The sequence below is a fragment of the Megascapheus bottae genome, chromosome 14, assembly GCF_031878675.1.
Source record: "Megascapheus bottae isolate mThoBot1 chromosome 14, mThoBot2.hap1, whole genome shotgun sequence".
Classification (NCBI taxonomy): Eukaryota; Metazoa; Chordata; class Mammalia; order Rodentia; family Geomyidae; genus Megascapheus; species Megascapheus bottae.
This window is the reverse complement of record NC_143522.1, coordinates 24,062,455-24,082,181: the sequence shown is the minus strand read 5'-3', so window position 1 is coordinate 24,082,181 and position 19,727 is coordinate 24,062,455. Positions and strand designations below refer to the sequence as shown.

Here is a 19,727-nt window from a genome sequence, read left to right as displayed (position 1 = left end):
CTCCAATTAAGCACTTGAAAACTGGAAGAGGTGCTGTGGCTCAAGGAATTGGGTGGTAGCCTTGAGCTGAAGAGATCAGAGACAGCGCCCAGGCCCAGAGTACACAACTGAGAAGAAAAAAAAATGTAAAAGCATAGTAGAGGTATTTTTCCCTTTCCCTCATAGTATTGAATGTACAATTTGAAAATGGTACTAGTTTTATGGTGATATGCATTTATAGTAAGATTTAAATATATACATGTAGAAAATATGTTTTATCTATTTTTTTTCCTTTCCCATACTGGGGCTTGAACTTGGGGCCTTACATACTTGCTTAGCATTTTTGTTCAAGGCTGGTGCTCTACTCTTTGAACAAAATATTCACTTGCAGCTTTTTGCTGGTTTTTTGGAAATAAGAGTCTGATGAAGTTTCCTGTCCAAGCTGTCTTTGAATTACAATCCTCAGATCTCAGCCACCTGTGTAGCTAGGATTACAGTCGTGAGCCATCAGTGCCCAGCTTATTTCTTTATAGCATCCTAAGATGCTATAACATAAGTTATAAAGCTAAAAGTAATCACTCTGAGATACAGACACACCGGTTGCCTTAAAGGATCCTTATACCTTGTATATAAGTATTGAAGTAGCATCCTACACTACATACATATGTACAATTACTACATGTCAAATAAAATTAGAACAGCAACCACAAAAGGCCTGTAGATATCTGGGGCTCTGTCCTTCCCGGAACCTTGGTGTAGGGCAACTCAAAATTGTCCTGCCAGGAAGTAAGGAAAAGTGAAGTTGAGTCTGTTCAATAGGGCCTATCCTCAGAGAAGATTAGACATATTTCTCAGGCAAAAAAAAAAGAAAGAAAAAAGAAAAAGAAGATATAAATTGTTGAGATTAAAAGGCCCAGAATATGTTTAGGTAAAGCTATGCAACTGCTGGGATGTAGTTCAGTGGCAAAGCACTTGCCTAGCAAGTGCAACATCCTCGGTTCAATCCCAAATAAAAGACCAAAAAAAAGAGGGTGGGAGTTTGGCCTAGTGGCAGAGTGTTTGCTTAGCATGCACCAAGTCCCAGGTGCAATTCCTTAGTACCACATACATAGAAAAAGTTGGAAGTGGTGTTGTGGCTCAAGTGGTAGAGCTCTAACCTTAAGAAAGCCCAAGGACTGGCAAAAGAAAAAAAGCTATGCAATATGAATACTATGGAATTCTTAAAACATGTTGATAAGGCCAGGAGTTTGGCCTAGTGGTAGAGAGCTTGCCTAGCATGTTTGAAGACTCAGGTTCAATTCCTCGGTACCACATACACAGAAAAAAGCTGGAAGTGGTGCTGTGGTTCAAGTGCTAGAGTGCTAGCTTGAGGAAAAAGCCCAAGGACAGTGCTCAGGCCCTGAGTTCATGCCCCAGGACTGGCAAATAAGTAAATAAATAAATGAACAAACTAACAAACATGCTGATAAATATTTCCCTCAACATTATCACAAGAGTTAAAAGACAAGGAATCAAAATTCAGGAGCAGGCAGAAGCTAATGGGAAAATAAAGCAGAGGCAATTATACAGACATTATTCACACACTGGGTACTATTGTTTTTATTCAGGTATATAAATATTCATAGCCTCTCTAAGGTCCTACCACTAGTTGCTTAGATAATAGATCCAGCCATTTTGTCTTATCAAGTAATGGGTAAAACAGAGTTGATGAAAGAACAGTCATTGTGTCTTCAATTTAAGGCACTGAGTTAGATAAGGGCTTAAGGCCTGAGTCTTAAACTGTAGTTGGCTGGGAAGAAGTCAGGTGGGAAGAGAAAAGAATAAATGTTAAGTTTGTATCTCTCTTTGCTAAGGTTGGGGGCAGACTCACTGCCTCCCTCCATGCCTCTTACCTCCTCCCTTTAAGCATTTAAAGATAAAACTTTCCACTTAGTACGCACAAGGTCCTGGGTCCATCCCAACTCCACCATAGGAAATAAAAGAAAGCATTTTTTATCTTAATCTTTTCTGAAATCTCATCAAGGTATAAATGAATTGATAAAATGGTAAAATAAAAGAAAGACTAAAAGGGGAATCTTCAGGATACTATGTCTATTATATCAAAAGCTTTCTCTCAGGTTTGACCATCTTACTGCTAGAATAGAAAAATCTCTACATTTTCTTAGGTACAATTTGAATTGTTATGTTTTGTAGTGCCTCATACGCAAGCAACAATTTAAGTTTCTTTTCTCTTTTTCTTTCTAGCTCTCAAGGGCAGACTTTTGTGGCTTTGAAAGGGTAAGAAATTTGATTTCCGAGTGTTCAATGAAAGATGTATTCAGCCAGAAACTAGAAGCTCATATCTATAATCCTAGCTACTCAGGAGGCTGAGATCTGAGGATCAGGTTTGAAGCCATCCTGGACAAAAAAGTTCATGAGATTTCTTTTTTTGTGGGTCATGGAACTTGAACTCGGCCTGGTCGCTATCTTTGAGCTGAAGACCTAAAGGCTACCAACACTACCCATGAGCCAAGCCCCACTTTCCGATTTCTAGAGGTTAATTGGAGATAAGAGTCACAGGTCTGGGCCAGGAGTTTGGCCTAGTGGTAGAGTGCTTGCCTAGCATGCATGAAGACCCAGGTTCGATTCCTCAATACCACATACATAGAAAAAAGCTGGAAGTGGTGCTGAGGCTCAAGTGGTAGAGCTCTAGCCTTAAGAAAGTCCAAGGACAGTGCTCGGGCCCTGAGCTCAAGCACAAGACTGGCAAAAAAAAAAAAAAAGAGTCACAGGTCCTTTTGTGCCCAGGCTGACTTTTGAACCTTGATCCTCAGATCTCAACCACCTGAGTAGCTAGGATTTCAGGCATGAGCCACCATGGCAAGTCCTTGAGACTTTATCTCCAATTAATCACACAAAAAAGTTAGAAATAAAAAAAAGTTAGAAATGAAGCTGTGTCTCAAGTGGTACAGCACTAGCCTTGAGTGAAAAAGCTAAGGGACAGTTCACAGGCCTTGAGTTCAAGCCTGATGGAGATATGATGAGCTGTAATACATTAAATCTCTGTACAAGTTATTCCTGCTACTGAAATATTATTTACAACTTGAACTAAAATAGTTTCTAGCCAATACCAGGCAGTTCTGTTTCAAGAAAAAGGTGTCCCTTCTCATTTCAGAAACCACCCTTGTTCCTTACTGTGTATTTTGTCCAGGCTATTGTAGTTGCTCCAGCCATGTTCTGCACAAGGGACCCAGCTAAGGAGGGTGGTGTCTGGAATCTGTTCAATTTCTTCCCAGTCTACCTGCTGTGGTCCTGATCTGTGCCCACTTGGAGTAAGGGACACAAAAATGTCTTCCACTCTAGCAACGTATCTTTCCCCAGCAGAGATTTTAGAGAATTTTCCATTTTCTATCACTTCTCTGTTGAAAGTCAAACTTTATGGTTCAGCTAAGTGTCACCTCTAGGAACACATCAGCTGAGTTTGGAAACTACAAACAGAATTGTGAGTAGCCTGTGGCCTGTCCACTCACTTTCTGTGCAGAGAAACAGGTATTTCCTAGGAAATGGCTTACTGCCCTGCTAATGAGAGAAAGGTGAACAGAAGAACTGGGAAAACCAGACAGGAAAAGCTGCCTTACATTCAAAAGAACTGACAGCAGCACAGTGAGCTCCTCTTCCTTAGCCTCTTATCAGTAAATTCAGCCAACTATGAATTAAAAATACTAGGGGAAATATGCATATGAAATGAACACATACAGATGCTCTTCTTGTCATTGTTCCCAGGGCAGCATAGCAAATAACAGCTACTTTTTCAGCCTCAGGTGTGATGTTACAGTACCAGAAATGGGCCAGCAACATTGAGAACAAGGCCTTTTGCAACTCAGGGCAGCCAAAGATCCAGAAGTGGTGGAACCTCCAGAGGGCTGGGCTTACAGAGCTCTGGGGGCTCTGAGGTGTTTCTCAGCCTTTGGAATAGGGCTGAAAGATGGCTGCAAAGGATGGCATCTTCCAGGGGTGAGGATCATGTTGATTCCCTCTCCTTTCAGCATCACCACAGTCTGAGCTGCTCTCAACAAGGCAGCTGGGCTTCCTGACCGAGTAAGCTCCTTACAGGTAGAATGTGTACTAGAATGCTCATGAAACAGGCAACAGCTGAACAGAAGCAATGAAATTTACTGTGAAAATCAGTCAGTAAACACCTCCTGCAGTTAGTGTCATTGGCACTGTGACATTAGCAAGAAACAAAAAAAGACAGCCAGCATCCATAAGGAGTTTCAAGTAGAGCAAAAAAAAATGCTTTCTGGGATTAATTTCTGGAAGAACAAATAAAGATGGAATAAATTGAAGTCTGGAATCACTACTGTTTAGATGCTGATTACCACCAAGGAAGACCAAGATAAGGAAACTTCAGAAATGGAAACTACAAGAGCAATGCTGAAATTCTGGGAAAGAGCTCCAGAAGGTGCATGGTGAGGGGCAGAGCTGTCAGAAGGATTTATTTTTTGCCAGTCCTGAGACTTGAACTCTGAGCCTGAGCATTGTCCCTGACCTTTTTGCACAAGGTTAGTGCTCTACCAGTTGAGCCACAGTGCCACTTCCAGCTTTTTCTGTGGTTAATTGGAGAGGAGAGTCTCAGGTGCTTTCCTGCCTGGACTGGCTTCCAACAGGGGTCCTCAGATTTCAGCCTCCCAGGCAGCTAAGAGTACCCGGCTGGAATTATTTTAAAAAATAAATAAGGGACTGGGAGTTTTGCCTAAGGGTAGAGTGCTTGCCTAGCTTGCCCAAAGACCCAGATTTGATTCCTGGGTTCCATATACATAGAAAAACGCCAGAAGTGGTGCTATGGCTCAAGTGGTAGAGCACTAGGCTTGAGAAAACCCAAGGACAGTGTTCAAGCCCTGAGCCTAAGCCAGGACTGGCAAAAATTTAAAAATTTTCAAAAAACAACAATCATAAAACAGCCAAGTGGTGGTAACTCGAAACCTGGAATCCTAGTGACTCCAAAGTCTAAGATATATGAATCAAAAATTGAAGCCAGCAGGGGCAGGAAAGTCTGTGAGATGCTTATCTCCATCTAACCAGCAAAAATGCCAATGTGAAACTGTGGCCCAAGTGGTAGAAAAAGTTAGGGAATAGCACCCAGGCCCTGAATTCTAGCCCAATGCCAGCTCACTTGCACGGTGCTGACACACACACTTGTGAACAAGAAATAGGCATCAATACAGGATAAAAGGAGAAAATTACAGAGTAAGAAAATCTAAGGCTATGTCTTGAGAAGGCTCACTAAATTTGTGCCAAACGTGAACAACAATGGTATATCTGAAAATATTCCCAAATCTGAAATTAGAAGAAAATAATACACATGTCCTGTGGTGCTTGGTTTTGGTTGTCAACATGGTGTGGTTGAGAGAAGCCTACAAAATTGGTTAACACACATTCTGGATTTGCCTTTAAGAGTTTTTCCAGAGACAATGGGTGTGCAGGGCAATAGAATGGGAATGACCTGCCCAGAAGGTGAGTAGCTCCATCTAGTGGGCAGAGGGAACAGATGGACCAAAAAAATGGAAAGAAGCTTGCAGGAGTCCACAGTGAGCAGAACCCTCAGTGAGCAGGTGTACTTTTTGCTCCTTCCATTCTAGTAGTCGTCAGACTGCAGGTTCATCAGCCTTTGATCTCAGGCTTTCACCAGTACCTCTCCAGGGAGTATTTCTACCTCAAGTTTGGGGCTTCTGATCAATTGAGAAAGTTCACCAATGAGGCATCTTCAACTGCAGTTCTCCTCTCTGAATTCCCTTTATGGTGATTTTTCAAAACTTGCATTAGAATGCAAGTCCTTGTCATCTTTCTATAACCTTTGCTTTGAAAAGATGTGCTTTTCTGTTGTTATAAACCTTTTGTTTTATTTGCATACAAATTACCTCTCGGCTTACATCTTTGAACTACCAAACCTTGGGAATTTTTTCTTTACCTTTTTTATCTTAAATCTACATGTTCCCTAAATAATAATTTTCATTTATTTATTTTCATAGGTTGATTATATCAAAGGAAAGTTGTGGTATAATGAAAGATGCTTTGCTAATAAAGAACAGTTTGAAGGTAAATTTAAAGATGTATAACAAACTTGTCAACATATAATAAATATATATCATTAAATGAAATGGTATACAACAAAAAAGATAAAATGTAACAGCAAGTATAAATTAATATTGTACAAATAAGGGAAAGTTGTTTTTTATGTTTGTGTTTTGTTTTTTGTGTTTGTGTTTTATTTTGTCCATCGTGGTATTTGAACTCTGGGCTTCAGCGCTGTCCCTGATTTTTTTCAGCTCAAGGCTAGTGCTCTATCACTTTGATCCACAGAAGTTCTTCCAGTTTTCTAGTGGTTGATTGGTTATAAGAATCTCACAGACTTTTGAATCACTATCCTCAGATCTCAGCCTCCTGAGTAGTTAGGATTACAGGTGTGAGCCACCAGAGCCCAGGGAAAGTAGTTTCTCAGTGTTGAGAAAATAGGCACACCTAAATAATCACAAGAGAAAGATGTGTTCATATACATTGATGGATTACATAACTTCTACTCATTTTGATAGAAACTGTTTTAATAATACTATTCTTCTAATCTTACAAGTATCAATGCTGCTCATAATTTCTGTGTCTTTCTATATTATAGTTGACTATGTTACAATCACCTTTGACAGGAATAGGACCCTAAGTGAGGTAAGATATCGAAAATCTAAAAATGGTTTTAAAAATTGTTATTAATGTAAAAAAATAAGCAGAGCCTGGCGCAGTGGCTCACACCTGTAATCCTACCTATTCACGAGGCTGAGATCTGAGGATCGAGGTTCAAAGCCAGCCTGGACACTAAAGTCCATGAGGTTCTTATCTCCAATTAATCACTGAAAAGCAGGAAGTGGGGCTGTGTCTCAAGGGGTAGGATGGTAGCCTTGAGCTGAAGAGCTGAGGGACAGTGGCCAGGCCCAGAGTTTAAGCCCCATGACACCCTCCACCCCCCCCCCCAAAAAAAGCAGGAAGTAAAGCTGTGGCTCAGCGTGGTAGGTTGCTAACCCTTGAGCACAAAAAGATCAGGGACAGCTCTCAGGCCCAGAGTTTAAGCCCCACAACTGACCAAAACAACCACACAAAAACACTAAACATAGATCTTCCACACAACGCAGCCATACTACCACTCCTTGGCATCTACCTAGAACATCACAAGCCATGAAGACATTTGCATATCTATGTTCGTAGCAACATTATGCAACCATTATGCTCTATCCATAATGGTCAAGTTGTGGAAGTACAATAGACAATGAGTAGATCTTTTTAAAAAGTACATATACACAATGAATTTTACATAGCCATCAGAAGGAATAACATTTTTAGAAAAGAAATTTTATAGGGAAATGGATGGACCTAGAACAAATATTATTAAATGAGGTAAGCCAAACTCAGAGAGACAAATGGCCCATGTTTTCTCTAATATGTGGAAACTAAAATGTACCAGGACATGATAAATATACAGGTCTCTAGGCATTCACACACAGTGAGACTAAAGAATGTCCCTCTTAGGAGAGGAACACAAAGGTGCAATACCTATCATACAAAATATTCATCAACATGAACTCCAGCAAATGGAAACTAGAGGTTTTCTCTTTGTTGCTGTTTTGTTTTCTTTTGTCTTTGTCTTGTTTCTTCATTAATCTGTTTTTGGCGAAGTCAGGGGGAAGCACAGAAATGGAGAGACAAAGGAGAAGCAAATGCAGCAATGGACTGTAACCCCTTTAAAATAACATTTTTTTTTTGCAGGTCCTGGGGATTGAACTCAGGGCCCTGGGCACTGTCCTTGAACATTTTTTGCTCAAGGCTACTTCCCTATCCTCTTGAGCCACAGCCCCAATTCCTTTTTGTAGTGATTAATTTGACTTTTGTGCCCTGGCTGGCTTTAAACCTGGATCCTCAGATCTCAACCTCCTGAGTAGGTAGGGTTACAGGCTTGCGTCACTGTACCCGGCCATTTTTTTTTTTTTTTGCTTTTCTTTTTTGTATAGCCTGGGCACTGTCTCTGAGCTCTTCAGCTCAAGGCTACCCCCCCACCCCTTGAGCCTTAGAAGCACTTCCGGTTTTTGGTGATTAATTGAAGATAAGAGATTCAGGGACTTTTTTTTAGTGGCAGGGCTGGCTTTGAACCACAATCCTCATATCTCAACCTCCTGAGTAGCTAGGATTACACCCAGCCCTATAATAATAATTTTGAAAATTATTTTTAAAAATGCTCAAAGACAGTACCCAGGTCCTGAGTTCAAGCCCCAGGGCTAGCACGACAATCACAATTACAGCCATGGCAATCCTGTAGGCAAGAAGTTTTGAGATTTGCTTTTTCTCCCAGTTTCTACTTATGTTTAATGGCATTTACATAGTAATGATAAATTGAGATCTCTATAGTGGTTCTAAACAATAAAGACCAGAAGGCAATGCTTTACAGTTTTTTATTTCTGGACTGATTTCCCCAGAAGCAACTCATGGTCTATAAAGACTTTAAAAATATGATGATTCACCAATCAGTATAGCTCAATGATTTATGATTTTCCTGTGATAACAAGTAGGACTTAAAATTCAAAATGAGCATTAACTTTCTTTCTTTCTTTTTTTTCTACCGTAGGCAAGATCTTGTTTTTATAGTGCAGAACCATTCCTTTCATGGATGCCTTGTATACCTTATGATTTCAAAGATGGTAAAACTTTGCCAAAAGTGATAACATTTCTTGTTGACCCAGAGCAAAATACTGGTGTTTACCTCTTCAGTGATACGGTATGTTTTAAACTTACCACTCTCGGCATTAAAGAAATGCCAATTTATTTTCATATTCTCATTATGTTTGCCAATAAATCCTGATAAAACTTGGCAATTGTGAAATTATATTCTGATACATAGTATTGTTTGACCCAAGACATTTCTTATCTTGTGCTTATTCCCTCCCCTCTGCAGATTACCAAACGTACCACAGTTACTGTGAATGTTCTACAGAATGGTGAACCAAGTCTCCAAACCAAATTTCCTCCTTTCCGGTTTCCTGAATCATTTAATATCCCTCTTGGAATGGTGTTTCATCCCCGAAGCCACTTTCTGTATGTATATGGAAACCAGGTATGCTCCCATGTACCTTTCTCCTCTGGTGTATGAGACAGCATCCAGTAACTTCCTCCTGCTCACTGGTTGTGCATAAAGGACAGAACTGCTCTGATGATCAGAAGTCAAAGTAGGAGGAAAGCCTATGATTCTTGACTATTTCCCAGACTCTATGCTTAGTACCTACTGTCAGTTTTCACTTTTCCATTTCTTGTCTGAGCCATGGTTAACCAAAGTTTTCCTGGCCTTGCCACTCATAATACATTCCTGTGCAACTTTGGATGATTGAGATTTCTCCCGGAACCTATAGAAAGTATGTGTAGATCTGGCATATCTAGCCTTTCCCATTGGCATTTCTTTAGCTGATTTTGTCTAAGTGTCACTTTCTGGCAACGTCATTCTTTTTGTGCTCTTCAGCTCAAGGCTACCACCCTACCCCTGGAGCCACAGTGCCACTTCCCATTTTCTAGTGGTTAATTGGAGATGAGAGTCTCATGGTCTTTAGTACCCAGACTGCTTTGAACCATGATCCTCAGATCTCAGCCTCCTGAGTAGCTAGGATTACAGGCATGAGCCACAGCACACAGCTTCTACATTAATCTTGAAGGGGCAGGCTTAACCAGGTGGCCAATAAGATTGTAACTCACAGAGACACACAGGACGGTTGTACAGTCATGTTAGGCTGTTTGCAGGCAACTAATGAAGTCATAACTGATCCTATAGTGGTGGTTTAAACTAGCTGATTACCCTAGTCAGATTAGGCATGCAGTTTAACAGGCAAAGGGCAAGGCTTGCTTCCTTTGCAGTTAGAGGGGCTGCATATTTGCTTTTTACTGACTGGATGTCTCTGCCTGGTCTGGCTGAACCTGTATTATGAGCTCTGTTATCAGGGAATTGCATACTGGATTTATGGATTTCTGTGCTTGTTTTTCTGAAGTGGCTTCTTTACGGGCTACATTAATTACATATGAGCATGGGTAGATTGAGTTTAATGTGTAATCAGCAGAATGGCTACTCAGTTGAAAAATGCAGTTCCTGGGCCAGGAGTTTGGCCTAGTGGTAGAGTGCTTGCCTAGCAAGCATGAAGACCTGGGTTCAATAGTGGTAGAACACTAGCCTTGAGAAGAGTCCAAGGTCAGTACTCAGGCCCTGAGTTCAAGCCCCATGGCTGGCAAAAAAAAGGGGGATCCTTATATCTATTAATATGTATCTATGACATACAAACCTGCAGCTTAATTTTTATTATGTTCTAAAATCTAAGTGCAGTGATTGTATATAAAGATTCCCTTCTTGAATACTTGTTTGTTAAACATGACATTTCAAATATGATGTAAAAATCAATGTTAATAAATTCTTAAAAATGTTTTTAAAAAATGGGGTTCCTCTGGCTACCTGAGTCCTTACACTATCCTTTTTTTTTTTGTCATGGGATTTAGACTCTGGGCCTGGGCACTGTCCCTAAGCTGTTCAGCTCCAGGCTACCGCCCTACCCTGTGAGCCACAGCACCACTTCCGGTTTTCTAGTGGTTAATTAGAGATAAGAGTGTCATGATCTTTAGTGCCTTAGTGCCCAGGCTGGCTTTGAACCATGATCCTCAGATCTCGACTTCCGAGTAGCTAGGATTAGAGGTGTGAGCCACTGTGCCGGGCTCATTCCATCCTTTTTGTGAAAAGGAAACTCCATTTGAGAGACGGTGGGAATATTGTTCTTTTATTCATTTGCCCTGTGTAGTGTACAGCCCGATTCTCTGCCACAAATACTTTCACAGATTCTGGGATGGAGATGAAAGGTTTATCCTGGAGGTAAGAGGCACATTTGTGATAGATATAAGGAAAAATCACACCACAGGACTGACCTCTCTGACTTAGGAAGAAAGGGCTGCTAGATCATTGCTGACTGTTCACCTCAGCTCTTCAGTGAGGTGCTAATCTGTTTATTCCTTTAGATATGGATTTCGATGGATGGTGGCAACACTTTTGACCTAATTACTGACTTTTACAACAGTATCATAAAGGACACTTACCATAGCTTTTATACTTCAGATATTGCTTTTGCTGCCAGAAATAGGAGGATTTACTTGACAAAGGCGGGTAAGAAATTTACTTTTATTGTTGAAAGCACCACAAGTGGGCCAGGGATTCAGATATATGAAAAGGAAATGTTGTTCTAATCATCTATCATCACTATTAATAGTGATAGATCTGTAGAAACTATAGGAAATGGATTCTACACACATCCCTGAGGAAAACAAGTCCTGGATTTACACACTCTGTTCTCATTCACAGAGTCAGTGCTGTGTTACTGTCCCAAAGCCAATAATAATAGATACCACTTAGCAAACGACCATTGTGCTGAGCATATTACAAGGGCTTCTTATTTAGCACCACAACCAGTTTGCTGAAATATATACAACAATATATAAAGTGGGTACAGCTGAGGTCATAGAAGTATGAGATAGAGATATATCCTTGAGATTTTTTGCTCAAGGCAAGCGCTCTGCCATGTTGACTCACAGTGCTACTTCTGACTTTTTTTTAGTAGTTTATGGAGATAAGAATGTCATGGACTTTCCTGCCCAGGCTGGCTTTAAACTGTGATCCTCAGATCTCAGCCTCCTGAGTAGCTAGGATTACAGACATGAGCCACCTGTGCCTAGCAGTGATTCATTCTTTGTGTACAGGTGAACAGGTTCAAGAATTCTTTGCCGATGTCCATAATGAATATATTTTGTTTTATTCTAGCAGACTTGTTTTAGATTTCCTCTATAAGTCTATGTAAATTCTCTGATTTTGTGTATGTTGGGAAGCAAAATTTATTCCCCAGACACATGTATCTTGCAATATCCCTGGTTTCAGTGTCTTATTATCATTTATGATTATCTCAAGTACAGAAAATATTTGTTAAAATTCAGTAATTAAAATAATCAATTTTTCAAATACAACACTGGAATAGGTAGGTATTTTTTTCTTCTCCTGCTTCCCTTTATTATAAGTGAAGAAATAGTTGCAGGGTGTGATATGAAATGTTGTCTAGTTGTATTATATCAATATCAAGAGATTTCTGTTTATTTCCTAATAGGACTAGAAAAAATCTCTAGAATTGGAATCATTGATGACCCAGTTTACGTATTATACTATGATCACTTGGGATTCATACATAAATTAACTCCAAGTCACTTTGAAGCTGGTGCAAAAGTTGGAGCCTTGGGAAGTTCTACAAGTATTTTTGAAGAGGTCAGTAATATGCTATATTAAACAATTTGCCTTATTTTAAGAATAAATTCCAGGGCCCGGAGTTTGGTCTAGTGATAGAATGGAGAAATTCCACAGAGAATAATGGGAAAGCAGGTATTTTCCTATGGAAAATTAAGTGTTATTAATACTCATTGCTCTATATAAACTAGTGAGAAAACACTTATCTACAAATATTCCAAAATACTGTCTCTTTTTCTTTTTATCTTTTTTTTTTCTGTCAGTCATGGGGCTTGAACTCTGGGCCTGGACGTTGTCCCCGAACTCTTCAGCTCAAGGCTATCACCCTATCCCTTGAGCCACACCACTATTTCCAGTTTTGTAGTGATTAATTGGAGATGAGTCTCATGTTCATTAGCACCGGGACTGGCTTTGAACCGTGATCCTCAGATCTCAGCCTCCTAAGTAGCTAGGATTATAGGTGTGAGCCATTACACCCAGCAAAGTAAGAAGTCATTTGTCTTTTTGTTGTTGTTGTTTTTTACCAGTCCTGGGGCTTGAACTCAGGGCCTGGACACTGTCCTTGGACACTTTATTTGCTCAAGGCTAGTTCTCTGCCACTTGAGCCACAATACCACTTGCTGCTTTTTTTCTGAGTATGTGGTTCCAAGAAATCAAACCTAGGGCTTTATGCATGCTAGGGGAGCACTCTACCACCAGGCTACGCTCCCAGCCCTGTCTCCTTTTCAAAGTCTGACATAGGGGTACAGCTTCAGATCTACCCAGAATCTCTTTATGCAAATATCTTCACAGCAGAACAACATCAGAGTTTCTAAATTATATCCCTTATTATTGGGGTTGATGCTCTACTGCCTAAGGTTGGCCTTGATAAAACATTAGTTTTGGCTCACTTTTCTTCTTCCACGTTAACTCTGCCCTCTATTTTATTTGATCTCCAACATAAGACAGAGTTTTTAATGTTCTGCATAAATGACACTAGAAACATATTTTTAGAATAGTGACAATGTGTATAATAATATATACTAGTCTACTTGTGAGGATATATAGGTTTATACATTTGTCATTGACCATGTAGTGACGAAAATGAACAGTTATCAATTTATCAGCAAGGAAGCAAATGTGTGTGTGTGTGTGTGTCTGTCTGTCTGTCTGTCTGTCTGCCTGCCTGCCTGTCGGTGTGTATGTGTGCACGCACACGTGCGCACGTGCATGCACATGTGTCTTGAACTCAGGGCCTGGGGTTGTCTCTGCACTTTTCACTAAGGCTAGAAGTTTATAAAAAAAAAATTAAAACAAAAAAAAAACTTCCCATTCCATTTGCCAGGTCACATTCCAGTGGAAAGCATGATGTTTTAGTGTCTCCTGCAGGCACAGCCAGCATGGGGAACCTTCACATGAGAGTGAGCTGCTGTCACCGGTATATGCCTGAACCACCAGTGCCCAGCTAAAACGATTTTATTTCATATTATTTATTCATTTTGCCAGTCTTGGTGCTTGAATTTAAGGCCCAGGCACTGTCCTAGAGCTTCTTTTGCTCAAGGCTAGCCCTCTGCCACTTGAGTACAGCACCACTTCTGGTTTTTTCTGTTTATGTGGTACTGAGGAATCAAACCCAGGAGTTCATGCATGCTAGGCAAGCACTCTAACATTAAGTCACATTGCCAGCAACATCTCTTTATTAATAATAATAATAATAATAATAATTATTATTATTATTAGTTGACAGTCCTGGGGCTTGAATTAATGGCTTGAACACTGTCCTTGGGCTTTCTCAAGGCTAGAGCTCTACCATTTGAGCCATAGCACTACTGTCAGCTTTTTCTATGTATGTGGTACTGAGGAATCGAACCCTGGTCTTCCTGCAAACTAAGCAAGTACTTTACCACTAGGCCAAACTCCCAGCCTGCCTCTCAGCCTCCTGAGTAGCTAGGATTACAGGCATGAGCCTATGCCACTGGCACTCAGTACACAGATAGTCAAAGACATCACACCTATTCATTACTTCAGATGATTAAGTAAAACACTATTGATATGAACTGGAAACACATTTGGGATTTAAATTGCATACTTATTGAATCATAACATGTTTTAAATACAATGTTTTCTTCATTTCCAGCCTTCTGATATGGGATTTGAGACTGCACTTGCTCCACAGTATATCTCCTTTAATGAGATGGCTTTTTTTGCATATGTACCTCTGAATGAACCTTCAGACATTACAGTTTTAAAGATGTTCCGTAATTTTCACTTTGGAAAACTGATACATTCTGGGTAAAGAATTATTTACCTTATTCTAACTTAGATTGATTATTTATCTTTATATTTTAATCTTGTGTGTATGTGAGGGGCTTGAACTCAGAGTCTGGGGGCTTTCCCTGAGCTTTTACTAGTACTGTCACACTCTATGATAGTTCTAATTCTGGCTTTTTGCTGATTAATTGGAGATAAGAGTCTCATGGACTTAGTGCCTAGGCTGGCTTTGAACTGTGATCCTAGCTATCCTCCTGGATAGCTAGGATTACAGGCATGAGCCAGGGGTTCCCTGCTAGTCTGATTTTTTAAAATAATTTTTGTTTTGTTTTCAGTTTTTGTTTTATTTTTGTTTTGTTTGGGGCTGACCCTGGGGCTTGAACTCAGGTCAAGGGGGCTGTTACTGAGCTTTTATGCTCAAGGCTTATGCTGTTCTACTTGAACCACAGTTCCAGTACCTGTTTAATATTCTTTTAAAAAAAGAAGTTTGCTGGGTGCAGTGGCTCATGCCTGTAAGCCTTCCTACTCAGGAGGCTGAGATCTTTGGTTAGCAGTTCAAAGCCAGCCTGCTCACTAAAGACTGTAAGACTCTTATCTCCAATTAACCACTAGAAAACTGGAAGTGGAGCTGAGGTTCAAGGGGTAGGGCCTTGAGCTGAAGAGCTCAGGGACAGCATCCAGGCCCAGAGTCCAAGCCATACAACCAACAACAAAAAAAATGTTTAAACTTTATTTGGGTGCTGGTGGCTCTTTCTTGTATTCCTAGCTACACAGTGGTTAAAGAAAAACAAAGATTGAAGTCAGCTGCAGTAGGAATGTCTGTAAGGTTCCTCTTCATTTAACCAACACAGACCTGAATGCACAGCTGTGATTTAAGCAATAGAGCACAAGTCTAGAGGGAAAAAGCTGACTGCCAGGGCACAGCCCTGAATTCCAATCCCAAGCTTGAAAGTTTAAACTTTAAAACATAATAATGAGGCTTTTATTGCATGATCACAAATAAAGCTGCAGTTAAGAGGGATGCACAGGGGAAAACTAGCTTCTTCAGAGAGAAAACAGACTAAGATTTGTTTTGTGTATTTCTCATCAAAATGTCTTATTAGTGATGGAGGTGTGGCCAGCCAATGAGTGAATGTGTCAGATACTGAGTTCAAGGGCCAATCTAAAATCCAATGAAAAATTGTCTTATTAATGCCTAAATCGTCTTGACAGGTGCTGATAGTTCATACCAGTAATCCTAGCTACTCAGGAGGCTGAGATCTGAGGATCACCATTCAAAGTCAGCCCGGAAACAAAAGTCTGTGAGACTGTTATCTCCTCTTAACTACCAGAAAAAACTGGAAGTGGCACTGTGGCTCAAAGTGGCAGTGTCAGCCTTAAGATGAAGAGCTCAGGGACAGCGCCCAGTCCCAGAGTTCAAGCCCCATGACAGACTAAAAAAAAAAAATCTTTGACTGAGAGCATGACCTAGTGGTAAAGTACAAAGCCCTGGATTCCATTCCTCAGTACCACATGAACACAAAAAAAGGCTGGAAGTGGTGCTTTGGCTCAAGTGGTAGAATGCTAGCCTTGAGAAAGCACAAGGACAGTGCCCAGTCCCTGAGTTCAAACCCCAGGACTGGCAAAAAAAAAATTGTTGGCTCACTTGTAAATCAGTTTCTTTATCATTTGTGAGGGCCTGGATACAAGCCCAAACATTGCAAAAAAGAAAAAAAAAAAGGGAAGAATGAATGAAAGTGAGAGGGAAGGGAGGTAGGGAAGAACGAAGGAAGGAAAATCTTCACTTTTTCTTTTTCTTTTTTTGCCAGTCCTGAGGCTTGAACTCAGAGCCTGGGCACTGTCCTAGCAACTTTTTGCTCAAGGGTAGTGCACTGCCACTTGAGCCAAAGCACCACTTCTGACTTTTTCTGAGTATGTGATATTTAGGGCTTAGTGCATGCTAGCTAAGTACTCTACCACTAGGCTAAGTTCCCAGTCCCTCTTCACTAATTCTGAGATACAAAATTGTAGTTGTCACTTTATTGAAAACTAACTAGTTTGAATAAATGGTGATCAAGTGTTTATATGCCTAGAATGGTATATCTTATTTGTAAATTGCATGTTTTATAGAGTGACTCAGTTAAGTCACTTGGATATGCAAATTGTTTAGTGTCTTGTTTATTTGTTTTTAGTAAATCTGGGGTAGCTTACATAAAGAAGATATTGCTTCATACGAAGCCCACGGGATTTTTGTCCTCAGTCATTACAGAAATGCTAGAACCCTTTGCAGTAGAAGAAGCAAATGAGAGCTCTTGTTTATCTAGCTCTCTTTCCATTGAGGAAACTAATACTGACTCCTATAAACTTGTTCTTGATCCACAAAGTAAGTATACACATATAGCATATGTAAGTATATATACGTATCTCTGATACTTATAGAAAGTGGAAAAGACTGGTCATATTCCTTTATAGAACACTGTTTCCTTTTATTTTTATTATAATTTATTTATTGTATTTATTATAGAGATGGAACTTAAACTAGAGTCTAGCAAATGCTAGGCAAGTTCTCTACCACTGAACTACATTCACAGCTCTAATATGAAATTTTCATCCAATTGGCAACTTATCAAAGCTTAATATACTAAGGATCTAATTTATTTGTGTCATAATACATGCCTAGAATTCCATTAATATTTCATCAGTAGAGGTGGGCACCCAACTAGGATATTTTAAACAGACTTTAAAGAAAATTTTATTGGTGAAAATGTAACTCAGTAGTGGAGCATCTGTTTAACTTATAAAAAGGCCCCGCACTAGATCACTTATTTACAGACACAAAAACAATCTCTTATGCTCTCTCTTTCTCTCCTCATATTTGTTTATTTGTAATATGTCAATATGCACCTACTGTAAAATCTAAACACTTAGGAATATGTGGTAGGAAAATTGCTTGAGCCCTGGGCAACATAAAAACCCAAAAGCAGGAAACAGGAAAGGAAGGGAAGGGAAGGGAAGAGAAGGAAGGGAAGGGATGGGAAGGAAAGGCAAGGGAAGGGAAGGAAAGGAAAAAGGAGGGAGGGGAGGGAGGAGAGAAAGAGAGAGAGAGAGAGAGAGAGAGAGAGAGGAGAAGAGAAGAGAGAGACAGGCAGACAGACCCCAAGGCACCAAGGCCTTCCAGTTACTGCTGGTCATGCTAGTGCAAGGGAGGGGAGAGAGGGAGTGAGAGAAGGAGGGAGGGAGAGGCAGATTGATAAAGGAAAAAGTTGAACTTTCTTTCCTTGTCCCTTCACACTTTTTGTCCTACAAGGAATGCCTACAAATTTCGCAGTAAACATTAGAAGTTTATGTGTGATGTATTCATGATAAATGTTCTCAAAAATACATTTGAATTGCTACCTGAAAGCTGGCAAGTCTGTTCTCTGGTTAGAAACTGAGAAGGTATGCTCATTTCCCTTTGACCTCCAGATACTAATGCCTCATTTCAAGCTACGGATTTAGAGAAGACAGTTATCCTTCCTGGCTACAGCAGTTTCCTGATCACAGAGATTTTAGATAGTAAGAATGCTTTGGCCTTTGCTACTATGCCTAGGAGTGTACCTCACAATACTACCTTTCCAAAAGACCAGTGGTTCCTACATGACTTTGGAAAAATAAATGGAAGGACATGGAAAATACTTACAAAACCATGTAATTATTTGCTACAACAACTTGGTGATGAGTCTATCAACTCTGTGAAATACATTGATCTGGGAAACACTCACAAGTTCTCGGTTAGGGTCATACCCAGCACAAAAGGTAAGTTAAGTTACTTTTTTCTTGAGAAAAATCAAAAGGAGTTCATTCTTTCCTTGAATACAGAATATGCTCTAATATTTACTTGGCTTCCATAATTGCTTGCATTCCTCTCTTAAGATTAATAGTGTTGGGGGGCTAGGAGTTTGGTCTAGTGATAAAGAGTGCTTGCCTAGCATGCACAAAGACCCAGATTTGATTCCTCGGTTCTACGTACATAGAAAAAAAGCTAGAAATGGTGCTGTGGCTCAAATGGTAGAGCTCTAGCCTTGAGAAAGTTCAAGGACAGTGCTCAGGCCCTGAGCTCAAGCCCAGGACTGGCAAAAAAAACATTAATAATGTCAGCCAGGTGCTGGTGGCTCATGCTTCTAATCCTAGCTACTCTGGATTGTGGTTCAAATCCAGCCTGGGGGAAAGTTCATGAGAGTCATCTCAAATAATCTACTTAGCAAAAGCCAGAAGTAGATCTAGTAGTAGAGCCCTAAGCTTTTGCAAAGGAAGCAAAGGGACAGAACTCAGGCCCCAGGACAGAGAGAGAGAGAGAGAGAGAGAGAGAGAGAGAGAGAGAGAGAGAGAGAGAGAGAGAGAGAGAGAGAGAGAGAGAGAGAGGGGGAGAGAGGGGGAGAGAGGGGGAGAGAGGGGGAGAGAGGGGGAGAGAGGGGGGAGAGAGGGGGAGAGAGGGGGAGAGAGGGGGAGAGAGAGGGGGAGAGGGAGAGAGGGGGAGAGAGAGGGGGAGAGAGGGGGAGAGGGAGAGAGGGGGGAGAGAGGAGAGGGAGAGAGAGGGAGAGAGGGGGAGAGAGGGGGGAGAGAGGGGGAGAGAGAGAGAGATAAAATAAGCCGGAGCCCGGCGCCCTGGCTCACTCCTGTAATCCTAGCCACTCAGGAGGCTGAGATCTGAGGATCAAGGTTCAAACCAGCCCTGGTACAGGGAAGTCTGTGAGACTCTTATCTCCAATAATCACAGGAAAACCAGAAGTGGTGCTGTCGCTCAAGGGATAAAGCAGTAGCTTTGAGCTGAAGAGCTCAGGGACATTGCCCAGGCCCAGACTTCAAATCCCATGACCAGCAAAAGAAAAAAAAGAAAGAAAAAGAAAAACAGCTTCAGTTGAGACTAAAAGCAAATGCTTTATTTCTTTGCTTGGATGTACGGGCCAGTAAAAATGGAAACAAGACAATATAGCATTTTGAATCTCTCTTTTCAATAAAGCTCATCATAATAGGAAAGATTGCAAACAGATTGCTGTAGAGAGACAGACAGTGTCATATGACATATTGTATTTTGCTTTAAATGCCTAAAACTTTTTCCTTGGCAATGATTAACTGGAAGCCTCTTTAACTGAGCATGTATTACTTGTTTGTTTGTTTTTTTTACCAACAGATGTTTGTGGCATGGAAACAGTAGAAA

The 19,727-nt window shown here is 40.5% G+C and overlaps 1 protein-coding gene across 1 annotated transcript in view; it reads left to right on the top strand.

Moving 5' to 3' along the window:
- LOC150054824 (cation channel sperm-associated auxiliary subunit beta-like) overlaps window positions 1-19,727 on the top strand; it is a 60,428-nt gene that overhangs the window by 26,900 nt on the left and 13,801 nt on the right. Inside the window, exons 10-19 of the mRNA XM_090344713.1 lie at window positions 2,224-2,256; window positions 5,988-6,054; window positions 6,629-6,675; window positions 8,621-8,770; window positions 8,948-9,106; window positions 11,035-11,179; window positions 12,168-12,322; window positions 14,418-14,572; window positions 16,723-16,913; window positions 17,996-18,325. Of these exons, the coding sequence (XP_090200839.1) occupies window positions 2,224-2,256; window positions 5,988-6,054; window positions 6,629-6,675; window positions 8,621-8,770; window positions 8,948-9,106; window positions 11,035-11,179; window positions 12,168-12,322; window positions 14,418-14,572; window positions 16,723-16,913; window positions 17,996-18,325 (1,432 nt within the window). The remainder of the gene's footprint in view (window positions 1-2,223; window positions 2,257-5,987; window positions 6,055-6,628; window positions 6,676-8,620; window positions 8,771-8,947; window positions 9,107-11,034; window positions 11,180-12,167; window positions 12,323-14,417; window positions 14,573-16,722; window positions 16,914-17,995; window positions 18,326-19,727) is intronic.